The sequence below is a fragment of the Xyrauchen texanus genome, chromosome 44, assembly GCF_025860055.1.
Source record: "Xyrauchen texanus isolate HMW12.3.18 chromosome 44, RBS_HiC_50CHRs, whole genome shotgun sequence".
Classification (NCBI taxonomy): Eukaryota; Metazoa; Chordata; class Actinopteri; order Cypriniformes; family Catostomidae; genus Xyrauchen; species Xyrauchen texanus.
In genome coordinates, this window is record NC_068319.1 from 8,648,419 (window position 1) to 8,668,715 (window position 20,297).

A 20,297-nucleotide genomic window follows, 5' to 3' on the forward strand; every position below is an offset into this window, starting at 1 on the left:
TTTTAAATGTGCAACATTAACATGCCATTACTTTAAGCGCAGCCTTTGTAATAATATAAAACCTAACGTAAATATGTAAAAATTTTGAAAAGTTTAATGTGGAAAACTATTGATTGACTAGTAGCACCAGAATCGTTTATTTGACTAGTCTCGCACATCCCAACTTAAAACTCAAACTCCCAGTCACAGAACCTTAAACTCCCTTCACCTCTTAAACCTCAAACTCCTATCATCCACTAAACCTCAAAATCCCATCCGCCTCTGTACCCAAAATATTAATTACCTATTGAACCTTAAAATCCCATCAGCTTTTGAACCTCAAACTTCCATCAGCCACTGAACTTAATTCTCCCTTTACCTCTTAAACCAAACTCTCATCAGCTTTTGAACAACAACCTCACATCATTCACTGAACCTCAAACTAACATCAGCCACTGAACCTCAAAATCCCATCAGCTTTTGAGCCTCAAACTCTCATCAGTCACTGAACCTCAAACTCACATCAGCTTTTGAGCCTCAAGCTCTCAGCCAATAAACATCAAACTTCCATCAGCCACTTAACCTCAAACTCCCAGAGATGAGAGCTTGCTGATTATGTAGTCAAATGTAAGACTAACACACAAAAACACACTCACACACAGAAAGCAGATATGATTTTATTTAAGTCATAAGATGTAAAGTTATGAAAATGTGCAGCTGTACTACCTGAAGCAGAATTAAAGCACTCCAATGCCAGACTTCAGCACTGCTCTGCAACTTGCTATATAATCACACCCCACTAAACCAAAGAATACTTCCTTCAGCATTATCTTTTATGTTTATCCATCTTTTTAGACCTTAACCCTCTGGGGTCGACGGACGCGCCGGTGCAAATATACTTTTATTTGTGTACACTCACAATAACAACAACACCGTGATTCTCACGAAATCCAGATTTAGAAGGTGTCCAGCATCAGAATTTTTAAAATGCCCTTAAAGCCAATTTTCTTTTTGCACATATAAGATTAAGGTCTGAACTTACTATAACCATTATTTTTACAAGATTTAAAAAAATATTTCCTATATAATTATTTACATTTTTAGATGAAGTCCATAAAAAATGATCATTACCGCAACATGACATTACATTAAATATATGGTTAAAAATGTGTATTTTTGGCTAATGTTAAAGTAGACTCTTATTACTCGTGCTCAAAGCTATGTAAAACTCTGGAGAGATTACTTTTTCATATTTATTATTTTTTGTAATTTCCTTATTTTCTCTCATTACCGAAACATACGTGATGATTTACAATTTATTTTAATTGTTTTATTAAAAGATAACATACACATTTGTTATGTAGCAGACCTTAAATAAGTAGTGTTGTGTAATATGTATATACATTTTTAAACAAAATATGATTATCTAATTATTACTTAATTTGTAAAAAAGATACATGTTGCGGTAATGAAAATGCCCTTTCTGTAATGAGAATCAATGTTTCGGAAATGAGATTTAGTTCACACATTAACTGTTGACAAAGGGGTTTGATGCCTAACCCTATTTTACATATTTAAACCGCATACAATTTTTTAAATAATATTTATTTCATGAACAGAGTTTCATATTCTCATTTATCGTAATCATCACAGTACCATGCCTTGTGTTAACAACTGTTGTGTATATAAGTTACAATGTTATGCTCATAAAGAATCATATCATGTAGCCTACACTGTAGTACTAACAAATATACAACCATTAGTATAAATATTATCATTCTAGTATAACATATAATCATGTGTTCATGAGAACTTTTTCAATGTAACATATTATCATGTGGTCCTGAGAAACATTTAAATGTAACAGCATCATGTGCTCTTGTAAAAAGATTTTAGTTTAGCTAAAACACTTTGGTCCTGACATTCAACCACACAACCTTTTTCTGAGAATAATTTCATGTGAAGAACTTGAATAGCAGCAACTCGATTTATGAGTTGGTCAAACAACTAAAACAAACAACTGGAACGACTGCTTTGTACTAGAGATGCACCGATCGACCGTCCAGGGACCGGAATTAGCCGATTTTCCGCATGCTCGGCCCGGACCGGTAACCGGCCGGTCAGCCTCACTCACGTCTTACCGATTCCAAGCCGGTCCGTTTTGTTGCCAGCGGCGCAGGCAATAATGTCACAGCCGCATGTAAACATGTCATTGGCGTGGGAGATCTTCACTGTGTGAGTGAAGTATATATAAAGTTTGAAATGTGTAATAATTGTAAGGCCAAAGTAAACCGTGGGGGAACCACCACAATAACTTTCGGAACAACAAACCTAATTAGACACTTATAACACCATCACCCAGCTGAAAATGCCCATTTTAAAAAAGAAGCTAAAAAGTGAAAGCGGCTAAAGCTAGCCAGAGCTCAAAGCCAGCCACAAGTCAGCAGCCTCTCCTATCATTCCTTGGAATGAGCAGCGAAAAGACCAAAGCAATTACAAGGAAAATTATGCAATTCATGGCCCTGGATGACCAGCTGTTCTCCATAGTTGAGGACAAAGGGTTCAGAAATCTGGTAAATTTCCTTGATACAGAGTATGAGGTACTTTCCGACGTCGCGTTGCCCGAGTTGTTTAATCCGGGAGAAGGGAAGGGGGGTGCTGGATGGCAGAGGCAGGCTAAATACATACAAATTGTGCCATTGTGATTTAACGTAATTTTTCCCACCGTGTCCGATATTAAAATCAGTGCGACACACATTACAAAAGGCGGGGGCATTGTCGATATGGCTTCGGGATATGAAATTCAATTCTTCCATCCAGCTGTTGTTAAATGTACATGTATATTTTGTTTTTTCACCAGAGCACCAGCTGATTGTTCTCCTCCTATCTACCAGTGATGCTTGATTTAACATCCCGCGTCTACTACCTGCGCAGATATCAACAGTGCAAATGGGTTGTAGGTTGCCAGATTGTGGTCATGGCAACTGGACCACCTTGGAATAATATATTGATGTGATTATTCATATAACGTGTGTAACGCTTTCCACACGAAGGAGGACAGGAAACAGGTCTTCACCACAAGGTAAGCTTTTAATTTCCGTTGTTTCTTACAACACCGCTATCACACATAATACAACACAATATCAGCGCACTGAGCTTGCTTGTCATCTGTCCCCCCTGGAGGCCCTCTCGCTGCCTTTTTATGCCGCTCTCCCCGTGCTCACTGAAATTAGAGACAGGTGTTAGACATAATTTAGCTCAGGTGTAAGCGCCCTTACCGCTTTTTTCTCCCGGACGGGCGCTTGACCACGCCCCCGCTGCCACATACCCCCACCGCCCGACTCAGGCCGGGCGTCATCCGCCTGCCTACCACCACCCCCCAATTTCTGGAGAGGAAGTCGGCGACAGCCATCTGCAACCCCGGTCTGTGGACCACCTTGAATTTAAAGGGCTGGAGTGCTAGATACCAACGGGTGATCCGGGCGTTAGTATCTTTCATGCGATGGAGCCACTGCAGTGGGGCGTGATCCGAGCAGAGGGTGAAGGCCCGCCCCAACAGGTAGTAACGGAGGGTGAGGACCGCCCACTTGATGGCCAAACACTCCTTCTCCACGGTGCTGTACTTAGTCTCCCTTAAGGAGAGCTTACGGCTAATGTACAGCACCGGGCGCTCCTCCCCCTCCACCACCTGCGAGAGTACGGCCCCCAGCCCTCTGTCTGAAGCGTCCGTCTGTAATACAAAAGGGAGAGAGAAGTCAGGTGCATGAAGAAGCGGCCCCCCACAAAGTGCGGCTTTAATCTGCATAAACGCCTGTTGGCACTGCTCCGACCACTGGACCGGATCTGGAGCCCCCTTTTTAGTGAGGTCAGTCAGCGGGCTGGTGACATCCGAATAATTAGGCACAAACCTCCTATAATAGCCAGCCAGCCCCAGGAACTGCCTCACCCCCTTTTTGGTCTTGGGTCTAGGGCAAGTCGCAGTTGCCGTGGTTTTGTCAATTTGGGGACGCACCTGGCCATGACCCAAGTGGAACCCCAGATACCGTACCTCCACACACCCAATCGCGCATTTCTTAGGATTTGCTGTGAGCCCCGCCCGCCGCAGCGATCTCAGGACGGCCCTCAGATGTTGCATGTGCCGCTGCCAGTCATTGCTATAAATGATGATATCATCTAGATAGCGGCGTACGCGGTGTGAGGTCTGAGGATCCTATCCATAAGACGCTGAAACGTGGCTGGTGCCCCAAACAAACCGAAAGGAAGCGTCACGAATTGGTGTAATCCAAACGGTGTAGTGAAGGCGGTTTTCTCACGGGACATTGGTGTCAAGGGGATCTGCCAATAACCCTTCGTTAAATCCAAGGTCGAATAAAAACGAGCATTACCTAACCGATCGAGCAGTTCATCAACACGGGGCATTGGGTACGCGTCAAATTTAGACACCGCGTTAACTTTTATGTAATCCACACAGAATCGAACAGACCCATCGCTCTTAGGAACAAGAACAACCGGGCTGGACCAATCGCTGTGGGATTCCTCTATTACGCCCATATCGAGCATCGCATCTAATTCCTCCCGAACTATTTTCTTTTTATGTTCGGGTAAGCGATAGGGGCGGCACCGTACCACCACGCCCGGTTCGGTCTCGATGTGGTGCTGTATGATGTTTGTATGGCCCGGTAGAGGGGAAACACATCTGCAAATTCCTTTTGTAAATCGGAAACCTCTGTGAGTTGACGCGGTGAGAGGTGGTCTCCACAAGTAACCGGAGTGTTGCGACTGTGGGCTTTGTTTACCTCCGGTCCGAGCTCCGCCCTCTCCGGAACTACCGTGGCCAACGTCACAGAGGCCGCCTCTTCCCTCCACAATTTCAGGAGGTTGAGGTGATATATTTGCCGCGCGCCCCCTCTATCGGTACGTTTAACCTCATAATCGAGATCCCCAACTCGTCGTGTGACCTCAAAGGGTCCTTGCCACTTGGCGAGTAATTTAGAGCTCGACGTTGGGAGCAATACAAGTACCTTATCTCCCGGTGCAAATTCCCGTAGCCGAGCACCCCTGTCATACAGCCGGCGTTGGCGTTCTTGAGCCTGGAGCAAATTCTCCTGTGTTAGTCGCCCCAGTGTGTGGAGTTTTGCTCTAAGATCAAGAACGTACTGAATTTCATTTTTGCTATTAGAAGGTCCCTCCTCCCAAGCTTCGCGGATGACGTCGAGAACCCCGCGTGGGCGTCGCCCGTACAGCAGCTCAAACGGGGAGAACCCTGTGGAGGCTTGTGGGACCTCTCGTACTGCAAACAACAGGGGGTCCAGCCATTTATCCCAATTTCTAAGCGTCATCCTGTACGAATTTACTGAATCATGTTCTTGAGCGTTTTATTAAATCGTTCCACTAGGCCATCAGTCTGCGGATGGTAAACGCTAGTGCGAATCGACTTAATGCCCAAGAGCTCGTAAAGTTTGCGAAGTGTTCGTGACATAAAAGTCGTGCCTTGATCGGTGAGGATTTCTTTCGGAATCCCCACCCAGGAGATTATCTTGAAGAGTGCCCCTGCAACACTACGTGCGGAGATGTTGCTCAGAGGCACTGCTTCCGGATATCGCGTCGCGTAATCCGCTAGGACTAACACGAAGCGATGCCAGCGTGCTGTCCGTTCTAATGGCCTGACGAGGTCCATCCCAATTCTTTCGAAGGGGACCTCGATCAATGGTAGAGGGCGCAATGGCGCTTTTGGGGTGGCCGGTGGGTTTACCAGCTGACATTCACGGCACGCCACACACCACCTGCGGACGTCACCGCCAATGCCCGGCCAATAGAAACGGGCTATTAGACAGAGAAGTGTTTTTCGTTCCCCTAGGTGACCGGTCATAGGATTATAGTGAGCCGCCTGGAAAATCATTTCCCGGCTGCTCCGTGGAATCAACAATTGGGTCACTTCCTCTTTTGTTTGAGCGTCCTGCATCACTCTATATAGCCGATCTTTAATCATGGCAAAATACGGGTATGAAATGGCGATGCCCGGCCGAAGCTTTTGACCATCAATTACTCTCACTTGGTCAAGAGCATGTTTAAGGGAATTCCCTGAGAGGAGGGGTGGCCACCTCGCCCCTTCCCTCGTCATTCAGAGCAGCCGAGGACGGCCCCAGCTCCGCCTCCCCTGCCAGAGCATCGCACACCGCACACCTCTTTATGCAGGACCCATCCGCGCAAATACCCTCTAAAATATCTTTAAAACTCGGCCAATCAGTACCCAAGATTAGCGGATGAGTGAGGCAAGAAATGAGCAAGAGTTACAGTGCTCATCCCTCCTTCATAAGTCTGTTTCTCATTACCGAAACATTGAGTATCTCCACCACAACAGGCCTTCAATTGTTGCAGTGAATGATAATGGTGTTGCGGAGGATGAGCGACCTTAAACATTCTTGCTAACTGTGGAAGCTAAATGAGGGTTAGCTAAACTTTCCCTCTCTTTTTATATTTAGACCATAACGGGGTATATAGTAATCAAAAAATTAAAACAGCAACATTTTTTTAAAACTTCACAAACTCATGTTTCAGTAATGAGAACTAAAAAGTCGTGTAGGTACTATGACAAACAAAAATTTTAACTTTTATTTGGAGAGAAAAAATAAGAACTGCTTACCTGGTAGCCATCTTGAGTGTCACAGTCAATTATGTCCCTTCCAACAAAATTTCTTGAAAATGTTAGTTCCTTGAGGACTTAAACAATGATTGAAAATTGTTGCGGAGGATGAGAAAATTGGTCTTGGACACATATATATTCCTTATTATTGTCTACATTATTACATACTACATTTACCAATGATCACCAAATACCACATGTTTCTTTACTGTAAATGTTTATAGTATAACATGCACTGAAGCTTTTTATTTTTTATATTTTTTAATTATAAATATTTCCATCATAAAGAACACAAATCCAGTCATGGACACGTTGTGGTAATGACAAATTTCCCCTTAAATGTGGAAAAAACAACAAAATTGGTATTTATGATGTCATTTGAAATCATGTGCAAAATAGTACATGAAGAGATGTTTATAACTGTATTATTCTTATTTTGATAGCATTTACTTTTATCATCAAAATGTTTCATGACACCTCATATGTCTAATTTCGCGAGAATCACCCCCTTGTGCTTTTGTAAAATAAAGAAAATAAAAAGGGTGAGCTTTCAGCAGTCTCTGTGTTCATGAGCAGATTTCAGAAACACGTCAAAAAAATTAACTGAAACTCCACGAATACTTTTCACACACGCCATTCATACGCTAATGTGCTGAGACAATCAACGCAAATGTACATGCCCCCGACAGTGAGGTTGTAAACACAACACAGCTCAACTTTTCTGCGTGTTTGTAACAATACACATGCGATCAAACTCCTGGATATTAAGGAAGAGTTAACATTTTCCTCAGAAGAAGAGTGGGACTCCAATGAACATTTGTATTTTGAAGAGAGACTTGATCCAGCCGAGGATACAGATATACACAATATAGATTATATTTTAACTAGCATTTATGCCGCCTCATTATCATCAACAAAGCTTGTGCTTACAAATATGTGTTCAGGTTAAATGAGTAAAATGCACTTTAAACATGCCCATATTAGAAAATCAGCATATTATAATGATTTCTGAAGGATCATGTGACACTGAAGACTACAGTAATGATGCTGAAAATTCAGCTTTGATCACAAATTGCATTTTACAATATATTCAAATAGAAAACTGTTCTTTTAAATTGTAAAAAGAGTTAACACAATGTTTTTACTGTAAAAACGGTTTTACTTTTACTGTATCAAATAAATGCAGCCTTGGTGAGCAGAAGAGACTTCTTTTAAATGGTAGTGTAGGTATAAAATTAAGTAAAGTCTTTATGTAAAGAAAATGTATAGTCAGATTACTTTTAACTTAAAACTTGATTTTGATCATTAAGTCTCCTCACATTCATTCTCTATCCCTCATTGATATGCCCAGGGGAGGCATCTTTTGTCTCTTCAGGTCTAAATTACCTTAATATTCATGATCGTTCACGCCTCCTCGCATATTACCTATCAACACTAAAATTGTCTTACAAAAGTTCAATTACTACATTGTTTTGTATGAATGAGTGATCAGGATGGTTTTCACATAATTTTGAAGCAAAAACTCTAGGCTACAAGATCCAGTTCTCAAAAGTTTTGTGGACAAATGTTTAGTATATGTTATATGACCTTATTTCAATTACTTAAAAATTTAGTTTTTCAAAAACCATGCATAAATGTTATTTTCTCAAAAATACAAACCAGTACATACATGTTGCTCACATATTATTGTAGCCCAGTTTGTGCTGAATACAATGTTATCAGACTTTAGCCATTAATATGTTTTTAAGCAACTGAAAAAAGAACAAATGTCAAGGCATGTCAAAACTTCTCCAGGGCTCAAAACACCCTCAGACCCCAGAGGGTTAACCACAAAAATGTTGTGATTTTTCCTGTAGTTCAGTGTATAAAGTACGTTTGTAAGTAATTTTTACGGTGGTTTGGGACAGTGAACATCTGCTAATGGTCATTCTATCCATTTGTCTGAAGTTATTACTAATTCATACCACTAAATTAACTGATACACACATTAAGATGCACATTAAGATATATATATATATTAGAAAATGCATTTCCTGTCTCTGACCTCAAATTTTTTTTTATCCTTTTGAAAAAATTTATTTTTCATTCTGTTTCCTCTAAAAGGAAGAACACAAGCACCCTGAGGTGAGAGCAGTCAGTCAGTCAGTCAGTCAGTCACACTCTCTCTCTCTCTCTCTCTCTCTCTCTCTCTCTCTCTCTCTCTCTCTCTCTCGGAAAGTCTCTCTATCTTGTCTCTGGAGGGAGTACTTCTCAGCAGTGGGCAGCTGTGTCTCTAAAGCCAAGTGTAAAATACACGACTAGAAGTCAGCGTCCTGTGACTCACAGTCCGGTTTTTCGACATGCTGGTGCGAACACTTCAGTACTGTAGTGTATCAACTACACATCCATTCATCCCCAACTGAGACCATGTGTACAACTGGTATTAAGAGGAGTTACACCTGCTCTTCTCTTTTGACCACTTGTGTTAGGATTTCGAAGGGAGAGTTTCTGATTTCATGATGATATACATCAATCATTAATCAGTGTTTGACTGAATGATTATAAAGTGAATAAAAATAAAAGAATAGAAAAAAGCGCTAAAAATAGAGCACAGTTTCTCGTAATATTCATAAAAATGATATTTAGAACGGAAATCTGATTTATTTTAGTGCAGACCCGTAAATGAGCTTCTGGGGTGCGTGCTGCTCATATTTGTGTCCCTGTTGTATGCATCAGCGTCGCCAGGTCATTTTTCCAGGGCTTCAGTAAAGAATGTTTTGACTGTAGCCCTGAATGTAATTAACAAACATATTTCTGTATTAATATTCAATAATCTTCATGACACAGCCTGTCTCGCAGGTCTTCGAAGACCATAGGCTTCTCGCAATAATATTGCTTCATTTTGTTTTAAGTTCACATTACGTGACACCCTCCGCCTCCCTCTACTAAAGAGTGGCAACTTGTGTCACTCTGGAGGAAAAATAAAACATCAAGAAAAAAGAAACGCAGCCTTTTGGACTTTATCGAAAAGAAGAGTAATGGTGAGGATTTACTGATGTTACCTATATGGTTAGCTTAATATTTTTAAACTTGTGGGCTGGTCAAGGACGTCCAAATGTAGGGTGACCAAACGTCCTCTTTTCGGATCCTTAAAAAAAGCGTCCGGCCGGGATTTCTAAATTTGCAAAAATGTCCAGGATTCGGCTTTAGTTGCGTTATGATGTGCATCTGGTCTAATACTTCATTGTGTGTGCGCGCATATTTGCATTGCTTTAACCCCTCTTTGTAAGTCCCGCCTTCTTGCACACCAATGGGACGATTATAAGAGGCAACAACTATTGGCCAAATTTCTGCCTGTCAATCGTTCCGCGAATGCCCAAACGAAAGCGCAAATTTACAGAAGATTTGCACAAAACAATCCCATGCTTTGATCCAGGTCAAGATCCGTGGGAATCAGAATGTATGACATGTAAAGATGGCACTTTTGTGTCAGTTGCTGATAAAGGTGCAAGTGATTTAGAAGCACAAATTAGCTTTGCGAAGCATAAAGGGTCAGCAAAAGGTAAATAAGGTTCAACAGGTAAATTAACGGACTACTTTTTATGACGAGGTAAACTTGATATCACATTGCTTCATTTTCCATTGCCATTCAAAATAACAGTAATAGTAAATTAAGGTACAATAATGGCATCAAATATTTTATTTTAGTACATGAACATTCAAAAGAATGTTGGACATTTTTATTTATTTAAATACATTTATGTTATGCTAATAGTGTCTTTTTCACTGTATTAACCTGTTGATACGCACCCCCTTTTTGAGCACAATCCATGAAAATGACATACCTGAACTTAAATGGTTGTATTTACTGGACCCTTTAGAGTATGGACACAGTTGTAGTATATTTTGAAAGAAGACACTTTGGGATTTATTTCCCAGAATTAATATGTTGTTATTTTTTAAAGTTAGAGAAGCTGAAGTTTATAGTAATGGAAATATTTTGTGCTGAACATGTTTTTATAATCTAAAAAACAATAATAAATGTACCAAGACAACCCAGAAATACAATGTTCTCAAACCCACAAGTCTAAAGAAGTTTTGAAATTTGAAGATGATCTAACAAAAAATTAGGTTCCTAAAATTAAGGCTCCGCCTTTCAAGACGGCACAAAATCTGACTGCACTGCTTGGCAATTATGAATAAAACTACTCCCCATTTTTACAAATAGACTTTGTAGACAGGCTCATTTTATTGATAACTATTATATTAGATAATATACAGTTTTAAAACTTGAATGCTGCTCAGATTGCATAGTTTGTTGAAGAACGATGATGAAGGGTAAACCATTCAGTTGAGATCTCAAGTAAACAATGGAGAATATATAATTATTTCTCAGATTTAATCACTTTTATGGACAAAAAGTGCTATTGGATGTTTTTCAATGAGCGCTTGACCCAATTGTGGCGAACTGGATTCTGGCGATCACGTTTCCATAACAAAAGTATGAAGTCCCATTTTGATATTGCATGTTTTCATTTGTAATCCTGGCACAAATAACTAAATTGCTGTTTCTGGAGCATTGCAATTGTGAAACAGAGATAGGATATCAAAGTTGAACCCATAGACCATTGAAAAGATGTATAATGTTAACATTAATTAAATTTATAGACTGTGAATTATATATTAAATGTAAGCAGAGTGACGTCACTACCGCATGCGGGGGAATTGCGTATCAACAGGTTAAAGTTTGCATTCATAGTAACACTGTTTTGAACCCTGGTCTGCATGGGATGTGCTAGTCCACTTATGCTAGTAACCAGCAACTGACTGACTTAGATGTTCATATTAGAGTAAACTAATGTTACGCCAAAATACATTGTTTTACGGTTTAATGATAAATCAGGAAATTAGCCATTTTTGATATACACATTGAAATTTCCAATGAACAACACATGTACTTCAGTGTTTTCCATTAATTGACTAGACTCTGGCAGCCCGCCACAGACTCGGCCTCATAATGAACCTAAAACATTTTTACACTTCTCAGTCTCATAATGATATAAAATAAAAGATTGTGTTTTGCGCTCTCTCTTGTGTGGCAGTCAGTTCAGTCAGCTCCTTGCACACTGCTGTAAACTCACGTGCTCACACACACACACACACACACACACACACACACACACACACACACACACACAGGAGTATTCCTGGATCCGTCTCACTTATTTGGCTGAGGAGGACGACAAATCTTTGAGGTAGTTAACGTTAACTATAGGGCTGGGACAATGCGTCGACGTCATCGATGACGTCGACGCAAAAAATACGTAGACGCAAAATATGCGCGTCGATTCGTCGGACCCAAAACAAAGATGGCGGCACCGGCGAATAGTAGCAACACGAGTGGCTCCTCAGACTATCAGAAGTGCAAGGCGGCATGCACTCGTTCCTCTAAAGTATGGGAATTCTTTAAAGGAAACAATTCCGTGATATGTCGTCTTTGCAAAATGGAGATGGCCTTCCATTCTAGCACCACGGCAATGCCACCCGGGAGCAGCTGCAGATGACAGAGCACCGCAAGTTTTTTTTCAACTCCCCACTTTGCACTCGATGTTGGAGTAGGCTATAATACGTTGTCGACACCTAAAGTTTTCGCTTATAGCTATTAACAATGTGCTTATAGCTATGAATGTTGTGAAAAATACATAGAGGACACTGACAACGCGCTGACAGGCAGGACCAAGCAGGTAACATTTAATAAAGTCTCAACTTTCAAATTTGGTCATTCAAAGAAAATTAAACCATAAATAGGCTTACTATTTTGTGGCTCTTTAATGTGTCATGACAGATTGCCTCAGTTAAAGCTGCTCGTGAACTGATCATCTTTTCCTTGGTTAATTTATAGCATCAAATAGGCTAAACATGAATGTAGCCTACATCAGAAGGACTGTTGATTTAACAGCGGAAAGATGTCAGTACAGTAGCCTACAATCCATTATTCAAATTCAATTCCACCGACGTTAATCTTCTCTCTCCTGACTACTTTGTCGGACAAAAATGGCGTATTATGATTGATTGATCAGATCGCCAGTCAATCAAACTCCAGGCAAATGTTTTTTTTTTTACATTTTATACACCCCCTCCCCCGATGAAACCGGTATTACCGGTGTTGTCAAGTCGATTAATCGAATCGAAATCGAATCGGACTGAAAAAATGAATCGTTAGATTAATCGATGCATCGAAAAAAATAAATCGCTACATTAATCGTTTAAAAAATAATAGTTTATCCCAGCCCAGGTTAACTAACATTAAATGTATCCACTACATTTAAACACTACTCCACACACAATTTATCATCATCACTGTAAAAGAAAACAACAATGCTAGCCTCTTAATTTTGCTATCAAAGTGCACCAGATGGAAGTATTTAACTTTAAAATGTACAACATTTTCTTATGGGGGAGCATGCTCCCCTAGACCCCCCTAGAGGATCAAAGGTCCACTCCCCACAGTCTCACATAATACTATGGGAATCACTGTACTTACATTGTAAGAAAGGTAACAGAGTGCAGAAAAAACAAAGGTAGAGCATGTTTATTTTAAATAGATCGGGGGTCACTTAAATGGGGCCAGGCTAAGCCCCGAACCTCCTCAAGTCCTACAAACACCCCTGGTTGTACGTTCATTCATTCGCTTTCTAAAAAAATTATGATAGTTTGCTTATTCCCTTCAAATACGCACGGAACTGTCGAAAAAACAGCCATTTCAGCTGCCCTTAGCATCGTCCCATTTCAAACTTATCACCAAACATGCATCTTAAAATTAAGATAACGTTATTCATTCACAAACTCGTGCAGTTTATTCTTGATGCAGGTAAAAAAATATGAAAGAACAGCTGTTGCTCATTTTCGTGCTTTATTGGCACCATTTGCAAAGGGAAAAAAATAAAAACAGCTGATAATAATAAAAACAGCCAATAGGGAGATGTGGGTGAGGTTTTAATTTATTTTCTTATTATTTTTGTCTCCTTCCACCCAATACCTTGCTCTTCTCTTTCAACAGAGAGGTAAGAATGTCTTGCTCCCATTTTTACGTGTTTGCGCTAATTTGCCAAGAAACTTTTTATAAAAATAGCTGAAAATAATAAAGACAACCGGTATGGAGATGTGGATGATTTTTTATTTTATTTTCTAATTATTCTCTCCTTTTTCAACAAACATGAAAGAACAGCTCGTGCCATTTCAGAAAAACAGATTAAAATTATAAAGACAGATGGTATAGAGAGAAGTGGGTGAAGTTTCATTTAATTATTTTCTAATAATTTTTTATCTTTTGCTTCCCCTCCTCTTGCCCTCTCTCTATACTTAATTGGCTGTGGCTCAATGTCATCACTTGCTCGTCAGGACAGTGGGTGACAAGACGTCTAGATATCAGGCAGTTTTGAAAACAGTCATAGCGTCTGGGACTCATCTTGGCCTGTCGCAGAAGTATGCACAAAACAAGACCTTTTGTTGCTAGATCTGAGACTTTTAGTCTCAGACCAGTTACAGACTCAAAACATTAAATGAAATGAGCTTGAGTTGTGTAGTGTCCACTAGGCATAAGTGATGTTCAGAGCTGCACTTGAATGAACTCCTTAGTAGGCACTCTTCCCTGTCTGAGCACACACCTGAGTGAAGAACTGTCATGATCCTGTTCTGTCTGTTTTCTGTTTGTCATGTGCATGTGTATATGGCTGTGTTAGTTTCTGTTAGCAGTGTGCTTCCTTGTCCCCTCCTCCTCGTTACCCTTGCCACTCTCCCAGGTTTAGTACTTGTTTTTGTTTTATTTAAATCCCATTTTCTCCCAATTTGGAATGCCCAATTCCAACTACTTCAGTAGGTCCTCGTGGTGGCATGGTTACCTATGTGACTCTAACTTTCCTAGCAACCGGAAGGAGGCGGAGGAGGCCACTGCTGGCCGCTAGAAGGTGGAAGAGTCTGCTACTGACTGCCAGGAGGCGGCCGTTCCAACTGAAGTGTTTCTGACAGTCCAGAGGAGGAGGAAGCTGAGTAAGCTGCCCGATCCCCAGTCGCTGCGAGCACTCACGGCCACAGAGGCGGTTCTCCAGTCACTGACAACGCTCCCGACCATGGCGGCCATAGAGTTCCCAGAGGCCGCTGACAAGCCTGTCTTGTTCCCGGTGGCCGTCAATAAGCCCATCCAGTTCCCTGTAGTAATCGAATCTGTTCAGTTCCCTGTGGCTGTCGACGATCCCGTTCTGTTCCCTGAGGCTGTCGACGAGTCTGTCCAGTTCCCTGTGACTGTCGACGAGTCTGTCCAATCTCCTTTGACCGTTAATGAACCCGTTCAGTCGCCTGTGAAAATTGAAGAGCCTGTCCAGTCCCCTGTGACCATCGACGATCCTGTCCAGTCACCAGTGATCACCATCCAGCCTGCCCAGCTTCCTGCATATACCAAGGACCAGCTTGCTCTGTCTGCAGCAGACCACCAGGAGGCTGATGAGCCTGCTGCTCTTTCCACCCACAAGAGGAGAGGGGCCCATGCATCAGGGTCTGCTGCAGCATTCCAGGAGGGGTCCAAGCCCGCTGCAGCTGCTGCCCAGCCTTATACATTGCCTGCGACCGTCCATTCTGAACCCGATCTCGCGGCCATTCACGTCTAGTCAGACCACTGTCCAGCGGCCATACATTTCCATTCAGACCCTTGTACAGCGGCCGATCACGTCTGGTCTGATCACTGCCCAGTGGCTGCCCATGTCCTGTCTGAACCCTGCCCAGCAGCCACCCAATTACAGTCTGAAACTTGCCGCAAAAAAACATAAGAAGGACTAAACAAGGGAGAGTGACAAGGGTAATGAGGCGGCGGGGACAGGGATGCACACAGCTAACAGAAACACAGCCAATTACACATACACACGACAAACACACACAAACAGAAAATAGACAGACCGAAGGGCAGACAGAAAAGGATCAAGACTGGATCGGTACAGTCAACCGGTAGCAGGGGACTGGTGACAGACAGATGCTGGCTACTAGACTGAGTAAAAGGCTGGTTGATGGTGTCTGATGGTGCTGGTTACTGGGTTGAGCAATAAAATGATAGCTGTTGAATGTCCCCGTCTCCTCATTACCCTTGTCACTCTCCCTTGTTTAGTCCTTATCTTAATTGCCTTCACCTGTTCCTCATGTGCCTTGCCTATATATTGTGCCCTCTTCCCTCTTATATTTGTCAGATCGTTTTGTGAGTTTTGTTTCTAGTCAGCCTGTTCAGGTCTTGTTTCTTTTCCTGGTCAGTCTATTATACTTTTTCTAGTTTGTTTTGTTTTCTCTCCCCTGTGAGAGTTTTGTATCACCTGTTCTGTTTTCAGTTGTTTTAATAAAATCATTTTTATTTTCACTCATTCCTGCATTTGGGTCCTGATTCCGTGTCAAGAGCATTAGTGTTTTCTACTCAAAGACAGTTGCTTTCCTCTCCTCCCTGCATAAAGTCTGAATATCTGCCACTTCAATCTGGGCCAACTATACAATATCAAAGTACAGACCCTGCCTAATAAATGATATAAATAACTACATAGGGCCCCCGCGAACACCAGGGGGCCCCTACCATGGGTTCTGTATAGGCAAATATTTATTTGTAAATAATTAATAAGTGTAAATAGCACTACAGCACAAAGTCCGGCTATACGCATGTCAATAGTTAGATAGAACCTGTCAAAACTATGAAATAAAATATATATAATCATCAAAAAAAGCGAAAGTATGTAAATTTGACTTTTGTTTCCTTAAGAAGTAGTGTGGAAACATTAGTATGGCAGGTGGCTATCAGTACAGGTGACCTGCAGATCCACATTTGCCAATTTCACTTTTCTCTCTCCATATTCATCCCATGTAAGTGAAGACAGACATTGGCTAAATGTAATGGGAGAGTTTTTAATTTAAATAAAAATAAACACAAAATTTGTAAGTAAAATATCTAAAATGAGTGTGATATAACTGAAAGTATAACACAATGTACTTGTGGTGATCGGGGGGGGGCTCACTAAATTTAATTTCTGTAAAAATACTATATACACTGAATATGTTGTTATATGTTGTATTATAGTGTATTCTATTACAGTATGTAATACATACTGTAATAGAATACACTCTAATACACTGCTGTGCCACATTTTACAACAGTGTAAATAGCATCTACATTACCTTCATTTGGTCATTTAATTCGGTTAAAGGTTCGGATAAAGTTTTGTTAGTTTAAATTAGGGATGCACCGAAATTTCGGCCGCCGAAAATTTTCGGCCGAAAATTGCACTTTCGGCACTTTCGGTTTTCGGCCGAAAGAGAAAAAAGGCCAAAAATATGAGCCGAAAATATATACCTCCTCGCCCCGCCCCTCAGTGCTCAGATTTCAATCTGGATCGATGTAGCCCTTATCACAGCTGTTAGATAATTCCACAACGGCGCTACCAAACAAAGGCGATCATGTCAGCGGTGTGGAAATTCTTCAAAGTTTCTGATAAGGACATCACATTTGCGATCTGCAGTGTTTATTCAGCAGAACTTTCAAGATATATATATATATACACATATACAGAATACAGCAAGAGATTCTACAGGAAAATGTCACAACTAGCGCAGCTACACCACAACTTGAGACGTATTTATCTGAACTACGCCAGAAGGGACAATCCCCTTGACTACGGTCGCATAAACAAAGACCGCTTTCCTTTGCTTGCGCGGATTGCGCACAGGTATTTATCTGCCCAAGCACCAGCACAGAGAGTGAGAGACTGTTCAGTGCAGCATCTCATGTTCTTGATGAGCTTTCTGACAGGAGAGACTGTCTAGCAACTTTTGTTCTTGAAGAGAAACCTGTCACTTGTAGTTAAATAGAAAGCGGTCCAATATGATGTGTATAGCAATTACATTACACTTGTTCTTCACTTGAGGATACATCTGTCGTTTACATTTGAGGTTGGATTTAGTTCAATTACTGCTGTTTTGCACAATCATTTTCACTTAAAGTGTACATATGTTTACATAAACAGAATAGAGCACTGATCTATATATATAATTATATATTATAGTTATAGATCAGTGGAATAGAGGCCCTCTGCCATTGTGTGTTCTGCCTGTTGTTTTAATTAAAATTACTGTTGCATATTTAAACTTTTTGAAAGATGCTAGCTAAGTTCATTACTTGACTGTTGTTGTGCATATAATAGTTTTCTAAAACTTTACATTATTTGGATAATTGTTAATAAAATCTGTAAAATTAGATTTTTACAGAACTGAAAGAAGAATAATATTTAATATAGTTTTAATATATTTTTTGTCCAATTTTGTTGTGCTACTTTCAATAAAAGTGTGATTTATTTTATTGGTTTGTAGTTTTTCAATTCAGATTAGTTAAATTCATGAAATTAATGAAAAAGTATCAAATTAATACAATTATACACAACATTTTTTTTTAAAATAGGTAAAAATTTCGGTTTCGGTTTTCGGCCAAGTGCATCCTGGATTTTCGGTTTCGGCCCAGAATTTTCATTTTGGTGCATCCCTAGTTTAAATCATTATATTCTTTCATTTTTTATTTTATTTTTACTATAAAATGTTTTATACCTAGTGCTAATAAACAACAGTGGATAGTTTTGCATTTTTAAACTTTATACTTTCAAAAATAAATCGTTTTTACAGTTTAAGCTTGCTTAGTTATTGATGTTGGTTGTGTTTGGTAGGGTATAACAATAGGTAGGGGGGCCCCATTTTGAATATCTGCATAATCCCCAAAACACTAGGGCCGGTTCAGGGTACAGACCAATAGAACTCACATTAAACACAATGTTTAATTTGACATGAACAAAGATGATGCTTTGAGGGACAGAAGTCAACATGTTCTCTTAAGGTTTACCTTGTTGATCATTTAGCCAATAAAATGTGATATATCAGCCAATTACAGTATATGACTTTCTACAGATATCAATGACACAAAAAGCAGAAGACATACACTCTAGCATCGGTTTTGCTCCAACTGGCTAAATAACCAACTGTACACAAGAGAGACATTCTGATAGTGTGTTTTCTCTGAAAGAGATAGGAAAATGCGATGTGTGAATTCACCACCTGTTTCCTCCTTTCAGTTCTTAACCAACCGACACAACTACTCAAAATGCACCCAGATACACACAAGGACATCTATGCAAAGACAGTTTCACTTTAACAAGAGCTCACTCACACACACACACACACACACACACATACACGAGTAATGGCATTTCAGCTCACTAAGAAATTCCAAACATGTCCAATCCAGACATTTAAACGGCATGACCATGCTCTCTTTCTCTCTTTGTCTGTCTGTCTCTCTCTGCAGGCATGTCTAAAGGTTTGGGTTCCCGTTTGCAGGAGTCTCAGTGCAGTTCAGACACACAGAGATAATGGCAGGGTGCAGCGAACGGGCAGTTTATTTAATAAAAAAACAAATCCACCTGACACACCGCCTCTGAGATAGAGAGAGAGAGAGAGAGAGAGAGAGAGAGAGAGAGAGAACAGAAGAGGTAGAGAGAGAGGCTCTGATTTCAGATGACATGCTCAATCACATTGATTTGTTTGTGCTCTTAAAATCTTCCATGAGAAGCTAAAACGAGCCACAAGAAGCTAAAAAGCTTCATTTCATATAATCAAGTCAATCAAGTCCTGCTCAGTCTCCACGATTGCGGCCGACTTGGTGAATATTTACTCTGATTTGTTTTATATTTTTTTTATATAAGCAGTCAGATAATAGCAACAGCATGCAGTCTTTCATCCAGAACTGAAATTTCCAGAATTATGCAGACGATATCCTTACAACAGTCCAACACCTTATCGCGAACCCCACCCAATCCAGTTCCACCACCATACTTATCTCCTCCCAATCCAGCCCCAGCACCTCACCTAACAACAGCCAATCCAGCCCCACCACCATAACTAACCCCACCCATTCTGTTTTATCTACAACACTATGCCCACATAATCCAGTCCTACTCCCCACCTAAACCACACCCAATCCAACTCCAACAACATACTCAACCTCAACCTAATCAAGGCCCACCCCCAACACTATCCTTACCCAATCCAGTCCCACAATTTAACCCTGCCCAATCCCAGCACCAACCCCATCCCTTCCTTATCTAGTCCCACAGTTTAACATCACACCCCAACCAATCCTGTCCTAGCCGCAGCCTCAACCCATCCGTTTTACATTTATTTTCCTTGGTGCAGAAGAGTTCTAATCAATGTCAGCTACTTGCCGGTAAATGTTTAATTTTACATAGCAAGTTTCAACATCACTGAAAACACCACTGCAGCGAAGCAACAGTTTATTGAATCAACCACACTGTCTGCACTCATTTCCAGCACTGTAACAAACACATCCAGAGGAGACATGAGTGTTTGTATGTTTTATATGTGTTCAGCTAGGCATGGAGATCTGAAAATGCTCACACTGGAACCTCAGGCTGAGAAAGATGTGCAGGTCTTACCTTTCCAAACTGTTCAAAATACTGTTTCACATCTTCAACGACTGTGCTCGCTGCTAATCCACCCACAAATATTTTCTTTGTTCTTGTGACCATCTGTTGAGAAAGAGACAAAAGAGAGAGAAAACATGAGCAAATAAACCTTAGACCCAAATGATCTATATCCAGACAACTAAAAGATC

The 20,297-nt window shown here is 40.7% G+C and overlaps 1 protein-coding gene across 4 annotated transcripts in view; it reads right to left on the reverse strand.

Moving 5' to 3' along the window:
* Positions 1-20,297, reverse strand: part of msi2a (musashi RNA-binding protein 2a) — a 237,436-nt gene that overhangs the window by 137,437 nt on the left and 79,702 nt on the right. For all 4 annotated transcript variants that reach the window (XM_052117178.1, XM_052117179.1, XM_052117177.1 and 1 more), the window contains one exon: positions 20,119-20,211. In XM_052117178.1, the coding sequence (XP_051973138.1) occupies positions 20,119-20,211 (93 nt within the window). The remainder of the gene's footprint in view (positions 1-20,118; positions 20,212-20,297) is intronic.